Here is a 20,451-nt window from a genome sequence, read left to right on the forward strand (position 1 = left end):
GTAGGGCAATTGTCACCAAAAAAAAAAAAAAAAATCTATTCTCAATGGACTTTCCTGAAGCTGCTAACAATAATAAACAACTCTATCTCCGACAGGAATGCATATGTTTAAATATTATCAGAGACCTGCGGTATTATCAATATGTTCAGATAGTCACCTGCATTACTCACGAGAACTGATGCGATCCGTAACTAGGCGATGCAAGATCCAGCCTTTAATTTTAACCACCTTTAAATTAACGTTCAAATGGCGGTTTTAGAGTTAATACCTTAATCTGCAACTCAACTTTAATTCCATTATGTAGCACTTTTTTGTTGTACAACATTCTTAGCTGCCCACATCATATGCTCATTTTTTTTTCCCCTCCAGTGCAACATACCGGGTATTCGTTCCAAAATTCTTTACATGAGTCGATGCACATATCACTCAGTTTCCTAAAATGAATATAAAGAACAAGAGTATACGATACGTGGCAGAGATCTGATGAAACTCAAGGCTGGACAATCAGAAGCTTAATGCCGTGTACGTGGACACAGCAATCAGTAACTCTGGATACAATTCGACCACGTGAAAGGCTTAAGGGAGATCATCCATAATCAAAATAAGATGCCAAGATTTGCCAAAACATCCCGACTTAACGTCGCGAAAACCCGCCCCATTTCTGACGTCTACATTTTTATATATCCGTTAGCTGAATGAAATTGTTTACGTGGCAGCCTGTCCGGAAGTTATCGTAGTTTCAGACTCGTAGTACGATATGAACCAGGCGGAGAGAGAGAGAGAGAGAGAGATGGTGTAAGTTGTGGTAGCTACCACGTGGGGTGGTGAGAGGCGCGAGATGTTCTCCACGTGGGATAGCTCAGAACACATGGGTGGTGATGACGGGCAGTAGAACATACCCCCCCCCTCCCTTACAACACTGTCCCTTAATCCCCCATCCCACTCCATGCCTCCCTCTCCCTCCCTTACAACAATGTCCTTTAATCCCCCTCACAATCCCTACCCCGACTCCAACATACCCCCCCCCTCCCTTAAACAGTCCCTGAATCCTCTCCCCACAATCCCTACCCCACTCACACCACCACCGCTACAGGTACTGAGGGCTGGAAGGGAGAGGAAGGAAAAGGAAAAGGGCAGGGGAATACAATGGGAGAGGGAGGCATGGGAGGTGCAAACAGAAAGGAAGAGATGAGAAAGGAAGTGCAAAGAAATGATAGGAAGAAAAGGGAAGTCAAACAAGTACCGTACTCAGGGAAGAGATGAGAGGGAGGAAAGAAAAAACAAAAGGAGTACGGCAAATTGAATAGGTATTACGCTATGAGAAAAGAAAATGTGAAGGGAATACGGCAAATGTAGTTCTACGCTATATATGTGAGAAAGGAGAATGTGAAGGGAAAAAATGCAAGACGAACTAAAGAAAGGAATGATGGGCAACTGGGAAAGAAGTGAGAGGTGAAAAAGATCATTAGAAACGATGGACAATAATTGGAATTGAAACGAAATGACCTAAGCAAGAAGCCGTGTTGAGGAAAATGCTGACTGGGAAAACGAAGGAGAAACGAAATTACCGGTACTGAGAAGTTTAGAGTGAAAAGCTAAAAATAAGCACCCTTAGATGAAGTCAACAGAAACCAGTAACATGAAGTAAGAACCAGTGGGACTTAAACGACTGACAAACAGAGACAGAAGAGGAAAGGCACGACAAAAAAGACGCGAGAAATGCAGAGGTGGGGACGGGATGGCAGGCAAGCATTTTACACACATGGCCTGAGGGGTAAGGGTCTCTAGTTGACACAAGGACGAGCGTGGGTCTGGAACTCTCGACCATTCTTACACCCAGTGCCCCCAACACACTATCCCCTCCCCTCTCCCCCTCCTGTTCCTCCTCGCCAACAACTACATCCTCCCCCTGCCCTGCCCCTCCTTACCAGCCCGCAGGCACAAGTGGAGGAAGGAAAACTTGACCAGCCGCAACACGACTGCCCTACTACTACCTCTTACCCGGTCTCTGCACACCCAAAATAAAATATAAGTACTGTATATAACTAAGGTCAGGAACACGGAAATAAGTCTAAAGAACAGGTGATCCAACATGTCTTCCGAAACAGAAATGCATCCTCAACCTGTCAAACCATCAATGTCAATTGACTATAAAAAATACAAAGTACCATTATCAATTATCGTGAACTAGAATATGGTACCCAGTGGAAAAAATTACTATCATAGTAAAGCTATATAAGTCAAAGAAAACGGTCGAGGAATTACATATCCAAAATGTCGTAACAAACAAATCAATGTCAAATCACAAAAGCCTACTTAGAGCCAATTCAGAAAGGAAATCTTATGAAAAAATTAACACCAAAGCAATGAAGTTAAATTCGTATCAATCATACTATACTCAAAAATACAAAACAATCCATTAATAAACACTACGGAAATTTGTACCAGGCTAGACTCGAGACGGCGCAACCTACAATCCAGCATGCTAACCGCAGGTATGGAGAAAATACCAAGCACAGAAACATCGTAAACAGCCACAAAGGAAACTAGGGCCTAGCAAGAGTCTACAAGGCCAAAACAACAACAGCAACAAGCTGGCAAACATAAACCATGAAAGATACGTCCTTCCGCCCGGCAACACGCAATAACCCCAAATGATGATGCACAGAGGACGCGACGCTACAACTCACGCTCACTCACACAGCTGATTCACCACGTGCACACAATGTAAACATATAAAGGCAACACACAGACACACACACTTTTAAAAGGCAAACATGCTGTATGTCACATAATAAGCTGACAGCTGCTTCAAAACGCAACCAAAACCACCACCAGTTTCGCGTAAACAGCTGTTTCATCACCGCACGACCATATGAACATACTGCACATACAAAGTGGAAATACACAAAAACAGCTTCTCCATTGGGTAGACATAACATGGTACACAGCTTTTCACAGCACAAGCACAGGATTGTAAACAGCTGATCCACTAGCACAAGTATATTATATAGGCCTATCACCGGTACCCATGCACTTGTCACTTCACCATGCATGGACACGCGTTTCACCAGCACATTAGGCTACGTCAGCAGTCGATCCAACATGTGCAAACGTTTCACGATCTCAAGCATGTAAGCATAATAAGCTGTACCGTACGTCAACAACGCCGATACAGCACAAGTGTAGCCTATTACCCAGCTGATACACAAAACATGTACCAACTGAGTGTACATGTGTATTAAATGCTGAATCACCATAAACACAATTATTCAATAATACATGTTTGTTTTCACTTTACATACATATAAACAGTAATTCAAAGTTCGTATTCATTACACACTATCAGTGTTGTATACAAGTAGGTCATGTTTTCACAGATGATTCACAATAAACTCATCAATTAAATAACATAAACTAAGCAAGTTTCAATACAGGCAATATGAATAATGCCATTCTTTACCCACATATTCAGTTGATGCTTGTACACACACACACAGCTGAGACAATAGTCAGTACCCAGCAAATCAACACATTTCTCAGGGTTCATCACATTAAACCTGGACCACCAAAGCTTAATCCTAGGTATGAGAGAGAGAGACAGAGAGAGAGCGGAGACTGTTAAGATGGCTAGAGGGCCGATGAGGAGAGCAGTGGAAGGACTCGAGAAAGGAACTGCTTCTCTCACAGTAAAAGAAAGCAAAGGTAGTGTGATTTACCAAATGGTTTTAAACTCATGACAGCTCGTTGGACGACGGAAAGTAAATCCCTAAAACACACAAGACCGTCATTTCAATAAAAAACGCATACAGCAAGCAAAATTCATGTCCCCAAGGTCTTGACACAAAGTACAGTAGACAAGCAAACAGAAAGCATTAGTACTGACATTTACCTAATTAATCTGTTGTATCTACGCAATTAACAATTTTACTGAGCATGATTCTTCTAAATGTTTCACTGGAGTGAAATAGTCTTCAACAGTTGGAAAGAATAAATACCAGCATTCTACATCAACACAATTGATTTACTGGTGCATTTAATATAAGGGAAAGAACACAATAAAAAAGTAGTTGGTTATTCAGTTACAAGGATAGTCATTCACTGATTCATTAGCTTCAAACTATGAGTCGCGGAAATTTAACTTACGTACGAGGTTCACGAGCACCCACACTGCCTTCAGTAATCATAAAAACTATAAAGCGCATTTGATAACTGTCGTTTTTGTGAAATAATACTTAAGCAGCAACACAAGCCAACCTACAGTATGCAAGGTGCACCGGCCTGTCCAAAAAAAAAAAAAAAAAAAAAAAAAACATAAATCCATACTATTTCGTCACAGGTTAGGGTATTTATTCTCAAACATGCATTCCAGGCATTGCTGGACACTCCCGACAGTTTTCCTCACTCATTTAGCAACGCATGTCGCTATCATTTCCTTTTCCGGTCAGACATGATATGCACTTTTGTATTTAGGTTAACTGCTACATTTTTTCCAATCAATGGCAAAGAGAAAGAACATTCCTTGCACTGTCCAAAAAATTACCAACTTCCATGGAGTGAAAAACATTCCCGGCACCGCAGCGGGGAAGCAAAGTGCCGGACATCACACTCACGCCCTCACACCGCCCGCCGCACCACAGTTCTTGCACCACTCTGCCTCATCATCTACACATACTTGCTACATTTTATATAACTACAAATGTTTAAACTTTTCTTTGTTCATATAATTAAAACGTGTACAAAATAAGCAAGACTTCTGTGCAAGTGATGCACATGAACTGCGGTTAAGTTAGCGCGCGGCCCCACCCTTGCTGATGCGCCGCCATGTGACGACCATCAGCTGATCACGTCAATATCAGCTGTTCCAAGAAAACAAACCTTTATTTCGTACTAATGGACATTAAAATTACACAAAACCATAAAAGACACCCACAAGAACCTATGTGAGCAGCGCGAACCGAAGAACTATGGTTGTGGGGGCGCTGGGAAGCGTAAAAACGGGGGAAATGGTGCGGCAGCCATATGGCGGTCTGTCAGCTGATCGGCGGCCCGGCATGGCGTCACAATCAGCTGATGATAAACAAGCCCTAAACACATTGACTATAGCGTCTATTCCACATTGGTGGTCGTGACAACCTACTACACAGTTAGAACACACGTTTCTACACTACAATCACGAACGTCGGTGGTGAAATCAAGGTAAGATTTCAAACGTGACAGTTCGGCGGCCATACCTGCACAGTGAACCGATGGCCTCCTCGTCTTCTATGCCGATATCGTCAATCCGACGCTTCTCCCCTACTCTAGGAAACATTGTCATCCTCGGAGAACAACTCTATGACCACTTTATACCTGTTTATCACTTGTACACTCCAAATCACTGACAAAAACAAGGAAACAAGCACGAGTAAAGGCAACACTGGTCCGCGTTCGAGCGCTCAGGGCTCTTGTTTGGCGGGAAACTGATGAGTACTTGTATTCTTCCGCCAAGGCTGCCTCGCGCGGGACAATTTAAACCAATACATTTCCCAGGGACTTTAGAAACTGACAATTCTAACGTCATATTGTAAGAAAGGTATATCAAAATATTAAGTCAGTTGTTGGAAGATTTTCTTCGCCGACATTGCGGGTGCACTGAAAAACATGGTGAACTACTTTACGGCGCGTGGAATGTGAGCCCGAGCCTCTGAGCAGTAATGCGCGGGAACAACACAAACGGGCGGCAGATGTTCTAATTTTACAGACCCACGCTGCATGCGACAGCTTGTATATCTTACCTATCTCAACATACATTTTGTCGTGACTGTCAAACATTTATCCCACATGCTTCTATCCTATATGAAAATCAATTATAAAGATAATGTAATAAGTTCCTAGCGCAGAAATGTGAACGCTAGGTGTGGGGAGCGAGGGGGGAGGAGGAGGTGGGAAGGGAGGTAGAGGGGCAGCATGGGCGGGCTACCGCGGTCTTTACTACCACGAGGGTCCCGGGAATCATTCACCTGACTATATTAATGGTCATTATTATTTCCTGCGTGTTTACATACAACAGCAGGTGCTGTCAGTCCTACTCGAGAACATACTGATGTATAAAGCACAAGGTCGTTAACATTACAGATTTTATTAAAACCTTTTCTTACTAATAAAATATAGCTATCGCTTGCGTGATGTCTGATGCCATCACTTATGATTTGCGTTAATGAAACAAAAAAAAAGTTTGAAGGTGTAAATTCTATTATCTGTCTTGCTTAATTTGCCTATAACAGGTTTCTTCAGGCCATGTTCATGAATTTTACTTCATGCAGGGGTCAGCTTCTTAGATGTCACTAGAGGAACATTTCTGTCATTTATTCTTTATATATGAGGCATCACAAGGGTGAATGTGATTACCTGCACTTGTACTTATATACTAATAGATTATTCTAGCTATATGACACCTTCCGAGGTAAACGCTACATCGGCGTCCCCTCTTGTCATTATATCAGGTGAAATAGTTAACATGCCCTGTAAAGGTCATGCCCATATCGCTGCAAAGACCAATATTAACAATAAATGTTTCTTTGTTCGCGCCCTCACCCCTGCACGTGACTACGGTTAAGATTCGTGGGCCGCGGACCACACTTCAAATCTGATGAAAAACGACCGTTATTCGTAAGCTTTCATCAGTATATCATACATTATTTTCATTAGCTTGCTGGGTGCTTATATGGCACTCGCTATTATATTAAGAAAATTCGTAGTTTATAAGATTCAACATTAGAGCGACAAGATACTGCGCGTGCCCAAATAGCTCGTCTGAGAGAATGGAAAGGGGAAACTTGTAGAAAATACGGAACTGACGCACGTTCAAATCCCGTTGTAGGAAAGGATATTTTCAGTAATCTTCTGTCACTTTCCATTTTTATCTGCCTCCAGCCATTTCGCAAATCTCTTCGGCCCTCAGCTACTTTTTGCCCTGAGTCCTGGTGACAGTAACTGAGTGGTAGGGATGATAATACTGAGTAACATCGGGGTTACATAAATTTGTTCATATGCACATTATACTTCACTGTCAATACAGCCTCAGTTAAACTACCGTTTCTTAATTCAACTTTGAATTTAGGAAGTGCGTAAATGGACCGCGTACTTCGTCGTGTCGCCGTGGCCGATCGCCGGCCGGCAAAAATCAACTGACGAAACTGGCGGAAAACATTCAAAATAACACATTTTTCTGCGTTCCCTAATTAGTAACAAATTAACCCAGTGATCAGCAGAGACCACCCCAGGTCTATTAAGGCTCTTCTCATCTATTCTGGCCCAATCAATTTAGTTCATGACCATTTGTACCTTCATGTGGTGTTTCATCCGCTCCAGTCAATTTAGGTCCATTTTAGCTACTTCAGGTCTAGGTCAAAACAAGTTAAGTTGAGGGTAATTCAGACCTATTGTTGATCCATTCAGCCCCAGTTAGGTTCACTTACATCCCCCTCAGGTTCATGCAGCCCATTTAACATCCATTCACGCCCTTCCCATTTACGCCGCCATAGTCAGTTCAGATTTACTGTATTTAGGTACTTTCATATTCGTTTAGGGCAATTTGGTCACTTCATAAATATTCAGGGCATTTATAGTTTATTCAGGTCACTTAACGATTAATTTAAACCTTATAAAGTTAGTTCAGGGCAAGTGACAGCACCATTCAAATCCAGTTAGGTTTGATTAGGGACATTCAGGGCCAGTAACAGCTCCATTTAGGTCAGTTATGTTCATCAATTATGTTCATCAAATCTGTGCTTGGTCAAACGTTCGCCGTTTTGGTTAACTGCTGTCATCTCTCTAATTTCGAGAAGGTCCTCTATATAGGCAAAGAAGTTATGGTGGATCTGTCATCAGCTCATCCTCTCTCTCTCTCTCTCTCTCTCTCTCTCTCTCTCTCTCTCTCTCTCTCTCTCTCTCTCTCTCTCATTGTCATCTTGCATAACACCTTTCTTCACCCGTGTTTCCCGGATATGCCCAGAGTTTTACATTACCAGTGCCCTCTCCAGACACTTTACTCCCATGACCAATGATCTGTCCCAGTTTTGCTACTACCTGGTAAATTTATTTCAACTTTCGTGAGGCTTTTCGAACTGGTGGGGTTAGTTACAGCCTTCACTGACCCCATCACTATTAGCTGGCTCTCCTAAAACAAGTAAAACTGACTGGAAATAGCAAAACAATAAATAAATAACTACATTGATACATATATAATTAAGCAAAACAATAAATAAATAACTACATTGATACATATATAATTATTACACACTTCCATCGTTAACTCCTTTCACTGCTGGATGTTTTTCATATGCTGGGTATAACTGTCTGGTATTAACAAAGATAAAATTAGAACTAAGTCATCAGAATAATGGGACTGAGCACATTTTGTTATGCCATCTTGACTGGAATGGCTTAACACTCGCTCAAAACTTCACTGGCAAGGGAGCAGCCATTTTTCTTTTACAAAGGGGCCTGAATTGTCCTTATTCCTGAGATGCAGCTGCTTGGAAAGAATTGTGTCTACATTAATAAAGCAGACAATGTATCTAGTGTCAAACAGTATAAGAAACAACTCTGGATACAATCCAGTGTCAAACATTACAGGAAACAACTCTGGAAACTGTCATTAACACAGGAATGAACAAATATTAATGACTCGATATGGATACTTTTAAACAGTATTGTACGTAGTGGATTATATATCAATTATTCAGTTAGTTCATTCTTTTCACGTCAGGTAAAATGGCATTATGCATTCGGAGCCAGTAAATATGAAAATAATAATAATAATAATAATAATAATGCGTTCATGGCTGGTCAGCGAGTATTAAAAGGTCATGTCGGCAGTGAAAGCCCACATGACGTATAGACGAGTATCGCCAGGTGGAGTGGAACTGGGGCGTTATACTGTATATGCATCACCCTGTATTTCACTTCTTACAAGGAAACATTTGCTTGTATGCTACTTATATCGTCTTACTATCGAACCCATTATGCATCAGTATCATAAAATAGGATAATGCGGTGAAATGTACAGAATAAATCTCTCAGGAAGGCTAGTCCGATGGATGGAACTGTGAAGTTGAGTCGCGAAGGAGGATCTGCGACGGTGACAGCGCAAACGGAGCAAGGTGACACGCCGTATGCCTTAACCAGAGAGAGAGAGAGAGAGAGAGCAGCCACGACTCAATCACAATTTAGTTTAAGTTCCCTCTCGTAAGATTTTTTTCCCCCATGAAGAACACGAGACGGGAAGATTATAAACGAAACTCAGCAAAAAATTTACTAACATAACTGTTAAGTGTAGCATATGCAGTAATGTAGTGGATACCGATCAACCATATTATTTCACCCAGTTTAACACAAACTTTGATACCTTAATTTACTAAATGAAACCAATGATACAAGTAGGGATGATTATAAGGCAGTGAATCTTGGGCTATATGATGACAGCAAAGGGTTAGTTTGGTCATAAATTAGACGGAGGCAGTAACGTGCTACGTGCCTCAAGGTACAGTAGAGGCCGTGGTCTGTTATGATTATTACTGTATCTATAATTTATTTACCTAGTTATTCGTGTACCCCCCCCCCTCGCTCTCTCTAATGCGGTTGTCAAATTTCTGCAATCTTCAGCAGTATTGGTAAATCTGAAAACTTTTACATACTGAGCAAATAATAATAATAATAATAATAAATGTAGCTATTATGAAGACTAACTGATATACCATAGTGTAAGATGCCTATAGGAGTTTTTACCATACCATAAACTTTTAAGTCATGGACGTCCGCAGGAGGCGGTACATTTTCCTCTCTAAAATTTAATGTTTCTTAACGATAAGCCTATAATAGAGGTTAGTCTGGCAGATTTTGGGCAAGTGACTAATGAGTTCGTAATAGTCTAAATATTATAAGCTAACATTTATTAATCAAGACTACACGAGTACCATGTATGCACGCGTATTATATTCCCATCCCTTTCATGCTACATACTTCCAAACTGGCCTGTAATTTTTTTTATCTTTAATTGGAAATTAATTTCCAAATGTAGATTAATAACGTACTGTATTTTTTGTTGGATGACTATGTTAACTAATGAATATCCTGATTTTAATGGCTAATTTCTTTATATCTTGCCCATGTTTACACCCCCCCACACACACACACACATACTGTACACAAGATCTTGTAGATCTCTGACAACTGATCCGAGCAGCTGCATGAAACTGGTCGCACGAATCCAGTCTCAAAGACCATCCCACCGGCTCAACAGATGTCTTGTGGCAGTGATGTCATCACACCAGTGACCAGAAGGATGTAGGTGTGTTATATATATATATATATATATATATATATATATATATATATATATATATATATATATATATATATATATGCTGAAAGCAGGGTTTTCATCACTGTTGTGCTTTAACAAAAGTACAAAGTATCAACACCTTCATAGAAAGTAGGAAAATTACACTGAATTAGTTTACTTAGCTGGTCCCATGATACTTATGACAAACATTAATTACAAATGTGCTGGCGATGAAGAAAGGATATTAATATCATAATGGTAAGTTGGGTAGGTTTAATACTTACAATATTAAAAATGAAAAACAATGATTACAAACTGATACTTTCCCCTTATAATGAGTTGTGTTTTTTGAAGTTTCCTTTACATTTTTCAAGATTTCTTGTGATGAAGTTAAGTATACGTACGTCAATCTGTATCTGATAATGATAATGTTATATATAATAACAGCTTTAGTTAAAAACAATGATGGCTACTATTTACTGCGTATTCATATTATTACCTCCACCAAGGAAGCTATGTTATACCCCGTTAGTTTGCTTGTCTATTAGCAGGATTACTCAAAAATTTAGAACGGATTTTGATGAAATTTTGTTGATGGGTAGGCCATGGGCCAAGGAAGAAATGGTTAAATTAGGGGGCGGATCCGGATCCGGTGTATCCCGCACTAGATCTCTAAAAGTTATCAATGAATTTCAATGAAACGTCCCGTGTACCCATTGTTTGGTCACATCTGTGGAGCCTCTCATTCACTATCTTCTGTACTGCCCAGCCACTACGATGCTCAGGTCTCACCCTGACACGACTTTTGCTCGGACATGGGATGATTTCATGGATGCCGCTTGCATCGTTGCACGTGCTCCTCTACAATTATTACTCACCACAGTCAGGGAATACCAACCCCCTCGATAATTCAAGCTCGCGCAAGTTAAGCGCATCTCTGACGGGCTCTTTGTTTGCCCGTGTCCCAGCATTGCTCGGACGAATATCTCAACAAAAAAAAAAAAAAAAAAAAAAAAAAAAAAACGTTTGGGAAAGGTGGGTCATGAACCAAGAAACGATTGATTAAATTTGGGGGCGGATCCGGATCCTATATCTGTGGATCCAGATCTGGGATTCTGAAAAAAGTTATGAGCGGATTTTGATTAATTTTGTGGAGGGGTGGGCCATGGGCCAAGGAAGAAATGATTAAATTTGAGGACGGATCCGGAGGAGTATCCCGCACAATATCTCCAAAAGTTCTCAATGAATTTCAATGAAATTTTGTGGAAAAGTGATGAAAGGCCCTAAAAAGAACTGATTAAATTTGGGGACGGCTCCGGATCCGGATCCTTTTTAATGGCAATGGCATTGGTGGGGGTATGCGCTCTCTGGGTGCTTTCTAGTTGTATAATTATGTAAAAGGACAGTTGCAAAGATGTTCATACGGAATAGGGGCGTTGACTGCTGTAAGGATCTGCATATGAAGGTGTCTACGCTGTGTTGCAAGGAAATGTGTAAATGTTACTGTTGCAAGGATCCGCATATGAAAGGAGTGTTACTATGTTGCAAGGATGTGCACATGGAGGTGTTTATTATAGCAGGGATGTGCATATGAAAAAAATATGTTCTCTGTGTTGTAAGAATCTGCGTATGGAGGTGTTTGCTGTTGCAGGGATGTGTAAATGGAAAAAGTGTGCTTAGTCTTCAAGAATCTGCATATGATGATGTCTGTCGAGTGTGTTCAGGGCATGTTATCTGTGAAGGAAGGCATCTATGTGTTTCATGGGTCATCCAGCACAGCATCTACCGCATCCAAAACTAATCTTCTGAACTTCCTCATCTGAACATTCGTCATCGCATGCACATCAGGCAGCAGGCTCAGGAGAAATTGCTTCCGAGGGTCATTATCATCGGTGTTCAGTCTCGGCTTCTTCACCTCAGCAAAATCTACCAAGGTTTGATCCACGATACCTGCATTACTTCTTTTCTCAGTGTGTGAGTACGGCTTGGCAATAGCTGTGCTGGTAGACGGTAAAACTTCACTATCTGGAGCTACTCTATCCTCCCAGTGGTCTTCATATTCTTGAACACTCGCTTCTTCCAAAATGCCTTCTTTTGCAAAGCACTCTTCTTTCACGATGACTTCTTCTTTTGTAATGCACTCTCCATTCACTAAAGCTTCTTCTGCAGTGGTGTCTTCTTTCGGAATCCTCTGTTCTTTCGCCTCGTCTATACTCTGGTGGGGAAAAGGATGGTAGCCATGGGCGTCCGCGGGTGGACGCACCTTGATGTACGGCATAATGAACTGCATAACATCAGTCAGGTAATAAGGCTTTGGTTTTTGAAGGCTTGGTCCACCGATTCTTTGTTTACGTACAAATACCGTACGGATATTTCTCCACCTTTCCTTGCAACTGTTCACTGAAAAAGAAATTATTATCATTAGTTTTAACCTCTTCGCTCTGATGACGCATTTTTCGTGTTAGTCAAGCTACCTTCGGACTATTTTAGCCAACGATGTTATTCAATAGTGACAGTGAAGGGGTTAATTAAGGCTATACCCCTCCATTTCGAAAACTCAATCCCGGTAAAAATAAAACCGTCTGGAGGTAGCATGAATACAACAAAAATATACGTCGTTTAAGTATATAATATACAGAAAATATTGTTAGTACTTCATAATTATACTCTATAAGCAGCCTGTATCCCTGTGTCTGTATCAGTCTATAATTTTGGTCCACTACAGAATCGGACCTTCTCGGAAAGTTTTAGCCAGAAGTAACCTTTCTCCATACGGATGGGGAGGGGGATGTCTGTGGGAAGCGATGCCTATGAAAGTCAAGGTGTTGTAATGACTGCGTGTATTAGCGTCTGTATATGGCATCGGTTGGATTAACAAGGCGTGACCATTATGGTAAACACGCCGTACTACCAGCATCTATTTAAAAAGCCCGCCACAACTTGCGTTTGAACCCGACTCGGGGCTCATACTCGTAGGCTGGTTCGCAAGTCGAGTACTCTAGCGATCAAACATCCGCAGCTCCACCATTCAAAGCATCCATTAACCAACTCCCTCAACAGGAGTGTTGGGGGACTGGGCTAGACTACTCAGTCTTGACTCAGTCCCGACATTTAAGGCGAGGGTGACCAACCTCACTAACCCCCTCCTGCCGTCACCTCCTGGCACTCGATGCCCACTCCTGGTCGTACTCGTACCAGCTCGGAGTCTCGACCTACTTCACCTTGTACGATCTTCGGGCGGCTGACCTGGGTGAGGGGATTCCGCCTCTGATTGTCAGAGGGGAGGAGGTGCATCTAGCCGATCTTCGTGCTTTCTGTCATATGCTGCCTCCACGCTTGGTTCCCTACATTGGTCGTCTAGTGCGATGTCCACGATATGATTAATTTTACTGTGGTTATCTTACTTGGCCTAATGCCCCCAGGTGGGTGATGGCCACACAGCCTTAGGAGAAGTAGTAGTAATCACTAACCCCTGAGTGGTAATTATAAGCAATAAACCCAACCTATCCCTTGGGGAAAAAAAAAAAAAAAAAAAGGCTCCATCAAGTATGAGTGCCTTAAACTACAACACCGAACGTCATTGGTTATATGGTTAACACTCAGCGCAATAAGTGGTTTCCTGGGCTACAGGAAACTTTCTAGTTTGTCACTCAGTGTAGTCACGGAAATGAAAAAAAAAAAAAAAAAAAATTCACTTTACACAATGCAACCAGGAACCTGAACTCTCAGTAAGACCGGGAGTTTAAACTAAGGCCTAGTTCCTGCCGTCATGTGTCGTCGCCCTGGTTGCATAACACTCATCACATATACACAATCATTCTTTACCTTCCTTCCTTCCTTTCCCCCCCTTTTCTATACGTCATTCATTCATTCATTCGTGAAGTCACATGAAGGCAGCGCTACAGGGAGCGAGTGGATGATGGACGCCCCACATACCAGTGTACATATACGAATATACAGACTACTTAGCGTACCTGTATCTGCCATTTCTTCTGCCACTTTTTGCCAAGCAGAGTCTGTTGCTTCTTTATTGTTATACTCTGCATGGTTGTAGTTGTACAGACACGGATATTTCTCGACTTCTTGTACAAATCTGATATTCTTTGCGGGATCAAAAGGCGCCATTGTACCCGCGTGGACTTATCATTCCCCCCACATACAGTGCGACCGCGCCACTGGGTCTGGGAGAAATCAGCAACTCTGGTCGCGCCAGACTACAGTTGCCTGGTAGGTTGGTTGCCAGTTGTCGTGCGTTTTTTGTTTCAGCCTAGTCAGTGAGAGGATCAATAACCATTTCATTCCAATTACGTTTTTTGTTGTAGCACTGCTGCCACAAGACGATTTCTCCAGCTATCGGAAGACTTTTTCGAATTGAGAGAATTAGTTGAAGCCTTCATTACGTTTGGCAGTAAGGTACTCGAGACCTGTCCAACGTTGACTGTAATCGTCTGCTGACAGCAACAGTACAGTAAAATTTAAAGGAGAGGCAACGTATGCGAGCAAGTGCTGATATAAACCAAAGTCTGCTTCTTATAAGAGAGTGTGTGTGTGTGTGTGTTGTGCGGTGTGTGTGTGTGTGTGTGTGTGTGTGTCAAAACAAGCTAAGTGCGAAACAGGCCACTGGGATCGTTTGAATAAAACTCTCCTCATCGCGGTACGGGGTTGTGGTGACCAAGTGGTTAGATAGGATTTCTCATATCTGAAAGGACGCGAGTTCAGTAGGAGGTTGTTCGGGCAATATACTGATGAAAACACGATTGAAATAGACTCAGCTGATTTTCCCACGTGGGCCACCATGGTATACAAGTAACCATCTCTGGTAATACCTGTACATCAGCCCACAATAAGACCCCTAGCATGCAATTCAGTAAGGAGCGGGGCCAGCTTTAACCGATGTGCACTGTACGCCCTCTGATTTAAAAAAAAAAAAAAAAAAATCGTTATATGAGACTGTTACCAATTTATGAACTTGATTCTTCACAAATTTATAAACAAAACAACACAATTTTATATATATATATATATATATATATTTATTTATTTATTTATTGAAAACTAAATATGACGTAGGACTGAAGGAGTAGAGAGGTGTGAACAAAATCGATGACTTGTCTGTTGCAGCAGCGCTGCCGTCACAACCATCATGTATTTTGTAATTCACCTTGCTAGCACCTCGCGATTTTACTCAACCCAAGGCGCACCTCTAGTACTCAAGGAGTTAATGAAGGATATACAGTACCTACACTACCTCCTACTTGAAAGTATCTCAATCATTCCCAAGGTTAAAGAAAATCGTCTGACGGGAGCAATAATACAATACGTCAAAGGAGTAAAGTATTTTTTAGTGATTGCAGAAAAGCAGATGTAGTACACAGTCTAGAACTGTGCAAGCGACATCAGGAACGTTTTCATCAAGTATGTTTACAATATGAAGAGATGATCTGGTATACCGTATGGGAGATCAATGAGGGAGAGATAAAAGTTCATTAATCACTTGGCTGTAACACTGAAGTGGCTATTCAATTCAGCAGATATTCACCATACCCGGATCAGTCTCAACGTACGTCAGAGGTCAGTTACTGCCGCTGACTGTAGTAACAACATACAGCTTTATTAATGAGTTGGTATAGGCACGTATAGAGTACGCTTTATAGTTTTGGTGCCTGTCATTAGAATATATGCAGAATATTACGAAGACATTACATAACTTGGACTACCGCTTTCATATTATGATGCTGACACTTACTTGATTCCGAGACAAAGCATGGAGAGTAAGAGATAAATCAAGTGAATTATTTTATGTGGATGAAATACATGAACCTTATACTCTAGTAAACAGGTTAGAACATACATAAATAGATTTAAGTAGGCTATACATTTCCGTTTATTTACGGAGACAAAATGGTGTGAAAACTGATAAGCGAATGAATGGAACTAGAGCAAAGAGACCCAAAGTCATAACATCCCGCCCTCGCAAGCTGAAATTGGTGTTAAAGTCACTTAGGGTGGAAGGAAATTTGGTTAAATGAAGCTTTATGAGGATAACAGCACTATTACCAAAAGAATGGTAGTCTCTTGAGTTTAAACTGCTGGATTCACCAAAATGGAATCACTTCCACACACCCAACACCTGTGCAGAGTTTTAAGATGATCGGTTCATTGGTTCAAGCGATGCACAGACTCATAAATAAATAAACGCCGAGGTTCACAATTGCGGGAGGGGTGAATAAGTTACCATCGTGTGTGTGTGTGTGTGTGTGTGTGTGTGTGTGTCTGTGTCTGTGTCTGTGTCTGTGTTTCATTATTGCTTGGATGTGCATATGAAGCTGTTCACTGTTGCAAGGACGTGTCTAATATGTCTGTGCACTGTGCTGCAAAGATCAGGACATGAGGATGATGTGTTCACGGGATGCTTACTGTACGGGAAGGGGCCCGTGTGTGTGTGGTGCTCACAGGCTCCTCGAGAACAGCATCTACCGCATCCAGCACAAATGAACTGAAGCTCGTCATCTGAACTTCGGTCATCGAGCGCACAGCAGGCACCAGGCTCAGGAGAAACTGCGTCCGAGGGTCATCATCAGTGCTCAGCCTCGCCTTCGTCACGTTACCGGCATCCCTGAGAGTTTGGTCCGCGGCACATGCACGAGTTCTTTTCTTTTTCTGTAGGTACGATTTGGGTCTATCTTCTATATCGCTGCCAGATGGGAAGTCATAGATGTCTTTAGAATTATTTCCCTTCAAACGTTGAACTACACTTGTTTGAATGCTCTCTTTCATAAGGCTGTCTCTTTTCCGAATGCTGCCTTCTTTCCTAATGTTGCCTTTTTTCGGAATGCTATCTTCTTTTGGAGTGCCGTCTTCTTCAGAGTCCTCAGACATCCCGTCGACAGGAAGGAGATAGAGTGGGATGTCTGGGGAGTACCGCACTTTGATGAAAGGAATAAGGAATTGCAAAGCATCAGTCAAGTAGTAAGGGTCGGTGCTTTGACTGCCTTCTGCATCAGGTGGGAGGGTAAGTTTCCGTTCGATTGTCTTGCGAATATATCCCCACCTGGCCTTACACTTCTGCACTGAAAAAGAAATGCAAATTATCAATATTAAACAAGCGATATACTGTTAGTAATTTGCATAATCTAAGTACAGTCTGCATCTCTCGGTTATCATTCTATATTAGGTCCACTGCAGGACCGAACCCTTTCCTCGGGCAGACTGATAGAAGTAATTTCTCTATACGAATGGGGAAAGAGATGTTTGTGGGAAGAATGATGCATAAAAGTTAAGTCCAATACGAGTAATGTACTGGTCATGTGTGTTAGTGTCTATATGCCACTGGCGTAACACAGGGTGAAAAAAAAAAAAAAAAAAAGTGAAAAGGCATACTAACAGTACCCACACAATTGTTTGCCACAGCTTTGGGTCGAACCACACACTCGAGGAAGAAGCATCGCGAGCCGGTTACGCTAGCGATCGAGCCACCGCAGGTCCGCTCAGTAAGGCATGTACACTCAAAAAAGTATCGGCCCCTTTGGGTACGATGGTTGTGAAAATGAGCAACTTACGCGGACACACATGAGTCTATAAATGTGGTGCCTCAAAACATATACCACCCAGTAAGTGAATCTTTCTGTAATTTTGAGTTTAAAAATTACCGGATATAATATCTGCATTTATAATTAAAGGATGCCCCATATATCACAATGCTTCATCCATGTTTCAGAATGATAAGTACTGTAAGAGTGCCGATACTGTTTTGGGAGAGTGTACAGTATACTGTATATAAATAAAAGTATAAAAGCTACAAACCTGTCTCTCTCATTTTATCTGCCACTTTTTGCCAAGCCCTGTCTGTTATTTCACTACGGGAATAGTATGGAAGGTAGTAATTGTACAGACACGGATATTTTTCGATCTCTTTTACAAATTTGATGATGTTTTCGGCAGCAGGAGGTATCTGCGCGGATATACTTATCCGCCGCATGGACGTGCTCATCCTCCGCGTGGATGTGCTCATCCGCCGCGTGGATGTGCTCATCCGCTGCGTGGATGTGCTCATCCGCCGCGTGGATGTGCTCATCCGCTGCGTGGATGTGCTCAACCGCCGCGTGGATGTGCTCAACCGCCAAGTGGGCGTGCTCATCCCTCCTCAATAGGTGCTGCCAAGTCACTAAGTCCAACAGAAACCTAACGACTTTGAAGAAACCAGCTGCTCCGTCCACGCGACTTCAGTTTCATCGAACCAGTGAGAAATGATCTGTAGCTGTTTCACTTCGATGATGTATTTGAGATTCTACAGTTGCTTTACTTTAATCTGGCTTACATTTTCGCCCTTTTGAAGTTTATTTCACAGAGATCAATGGTTTAAAAGAAAAGAAAATACTTTGTCTTTAAATCCTTTCCACAGCACTTTCTCGTCACTAGTCTCACAGTCTAGTATTAACCTGTTGTTAGAACCAAGTATTCAAGATAATATTTGGCCACGTTAGTGTTTTCAAAAGTATAGTACTGCTACCACCGGACAATTTTAGACAGTTTTCGAGGCTCCCCCCTCCCCCCCGAGCTGGGGGAGTTAGCTATAGCCTTCTTGACTTCCTTCCGTAGGCCTACTAGAAATCTCTCTGAAGTTTACAATACTTCTCTCGGGCAGCATTCGTTTGGTGGTAACAAGGATAAAATATAAACGAACATTGCAACACATGCGTGCAAATGCGTTGACATTCCCAGTTTGCTTTTTATTCGTAAATACATATATCTGCTTGTATTCGTAAAACATATCAAACGAATGAAACAAAACAAACAGGCCAGAGGGCCCGTCTGAGTCGAACTCACTCCTCCATACCGTAACTGAGTTCGAAACCGAGCAGAATGCGTGCTTCTACTGGAATGGTTAGCCTAGTTGTCTGGTGGTTTTCGCCCGTCGTTCTGTGGTCTCTCGTTCGTCTTTTAATAAAGGCGTGAATTTATGGCAGTAGGCGTTGGTAAGTAGAAAGAAAACATGAACAACATTAAGAAGAAATCTGGAAATGTAAATATGTCATCGGACTGACGGGTTACTCAGCTAAACGGACAGATGTAAACAAAATTCATGTATCGCACATCCCATGCAAATTTTCATACTGCACCTGCTCAATCCGATTAGAGCGCCTTAATTACCCACTGTACCACCAGGCGCCATAATTTGGTTATATGGTTACCACCCAGCGCAGTAAATGGTTTCCTGGTGGACAGGAAACCATTTGACTTGTCACTCAGTGTAGAGTCACCCATAGGCAGAAGGAAATGGAAAGGAAGGCAGGAAAGAAAGACAAAAGTGGAGTGTAACGTCAACCGGAGGCAGAAGGAAAGAAGAATGAAGGAAAGAAAGAACAGGAAGGAAGGAAAAAGGAAGAGAGGAAAGGGCAGACATTGGAGAGCAGCACTACATCGAGTGAGTGGATGGTTAGCGCCCCTACATATCTAATACCTAGGCTGCTTCCCCCATAGAAAGGGAGGTAGCAGAGACAGGACGACACTCAATTTACTCACTCACACACACACACACACACACATACATATATATATATATATATATATATATATATATATATATATATATATATATAATATGAAGACTGATTGGAAAATTTTGATCTCGCTCTCCAGAAAAATATGGAGTTAGGGATGAACCAAACAAGTTATTCAAGTGGACGAAATTACTGTAAACAAGATCCTTATAAATGAGTCGACAGGACAGAGCATACACACTTGGACTGAAACACAATAAATTCCGTTTTAGCAAGGAAGCGGAAAGAAACTCATATGTGAAAATGGAGCTGCGGATGAAAGGAAGGTCACTTTGAGACATAATTGGTACATTACCTGTTTCAGTGACAGCCTCAAGAATAGCCTAGACCATTTTATGGTCTAAAGTAGTTAAGTGATTCAGTGATTTTTAAAAATGCATTTGATTATAGTGGAATGAATGCATACACACCAACTTCGTCGGTCAAAAAAAAAAAAAAAAATGTTATATCACTCATAATTCATTTTAATTTCCATCCATAAAACTAGTCTGATATATAATTTTAAAAATTTATTTTTAATGTGTTAATATACAAAATTCATCCTTTTAATCATCGTAAGGAAAT

The 20,451-nt window shown here is 41.5% G+C and overlaps 2 protein-coding genes across 2 annotated transcripts in view; both read right to left on the bottom strand.

Annotated features, from left to right (window-relative positions):
* crp (transcription factor cropped) overlaps positions 1 to 5,431 on the bottom strand; it is a 70,403-nt gene extending 64,972 nt beyond the window's left edge. The window contains 1 exon segment of the mRNA XM_080283255.1: positions 5,235 to 5,431. Coding sequence (XP_080139381.1) covers positions 5,235 to 5,320 — 86 coding nt within the window. The 5' untranslated portion in view covers positions 5,321 to 5,431.
* Positions 5,432 to 12,086: 6,655 nt separating this feature from the next.
* Positions 12,087 to 14,452, bottom strand: LOC145413816 (uncharacterized). The gene is made up of 2 exons (XM_080283478.1): positions 14,302 to 14,452; positions 12,087 to 12,727 (listed from the first exon to the last, which is right to left on the bottom strand). Exons 1-2 carry the CDS (start codon positions 14,450 to 14,452, stop codon positions 12,087 to 12,089), a joined length of 792 nt encoding a protein of 263 aa, XP_080139604.1.
* Between the last annotated feature and the right edge of the window lie 5,999 nt (positions 14,453 to 20,451).

Source organism: Coenobita brevimanus, chromosome 97 (assembly GCF_032717465.1).
Source record: "Coenobita brevimanus isolate Jiangsu-jjx chromosome 97, ASM3271746v2, whole genome shotgun sequence".
Taxonomy (NCBI): Eukaryota; Metazoa; Arthropoda; class Malacostraca; order Decapoda; family Coenobitidae; genus Coenobita; species Coenobita brevimanus.

Excerpts from the sequence above, each read along its gene's own strand:
- LOC145413816 (XM_080283478.1), bottom strand. The coding sequence starts at position 14,452 with ATGGCGCCTTTTGATCCCGCAAAGAATATCAGATTTGTACAAGAAGTC. Across the intron at positions 12,728-14,301 it reads AGAAGAAATGGCAGATACAG|TGAACAGTTGCAAGGAAAGG; the intron begins GTACGCTAAGTA and ends TTTCTTTTTCAG.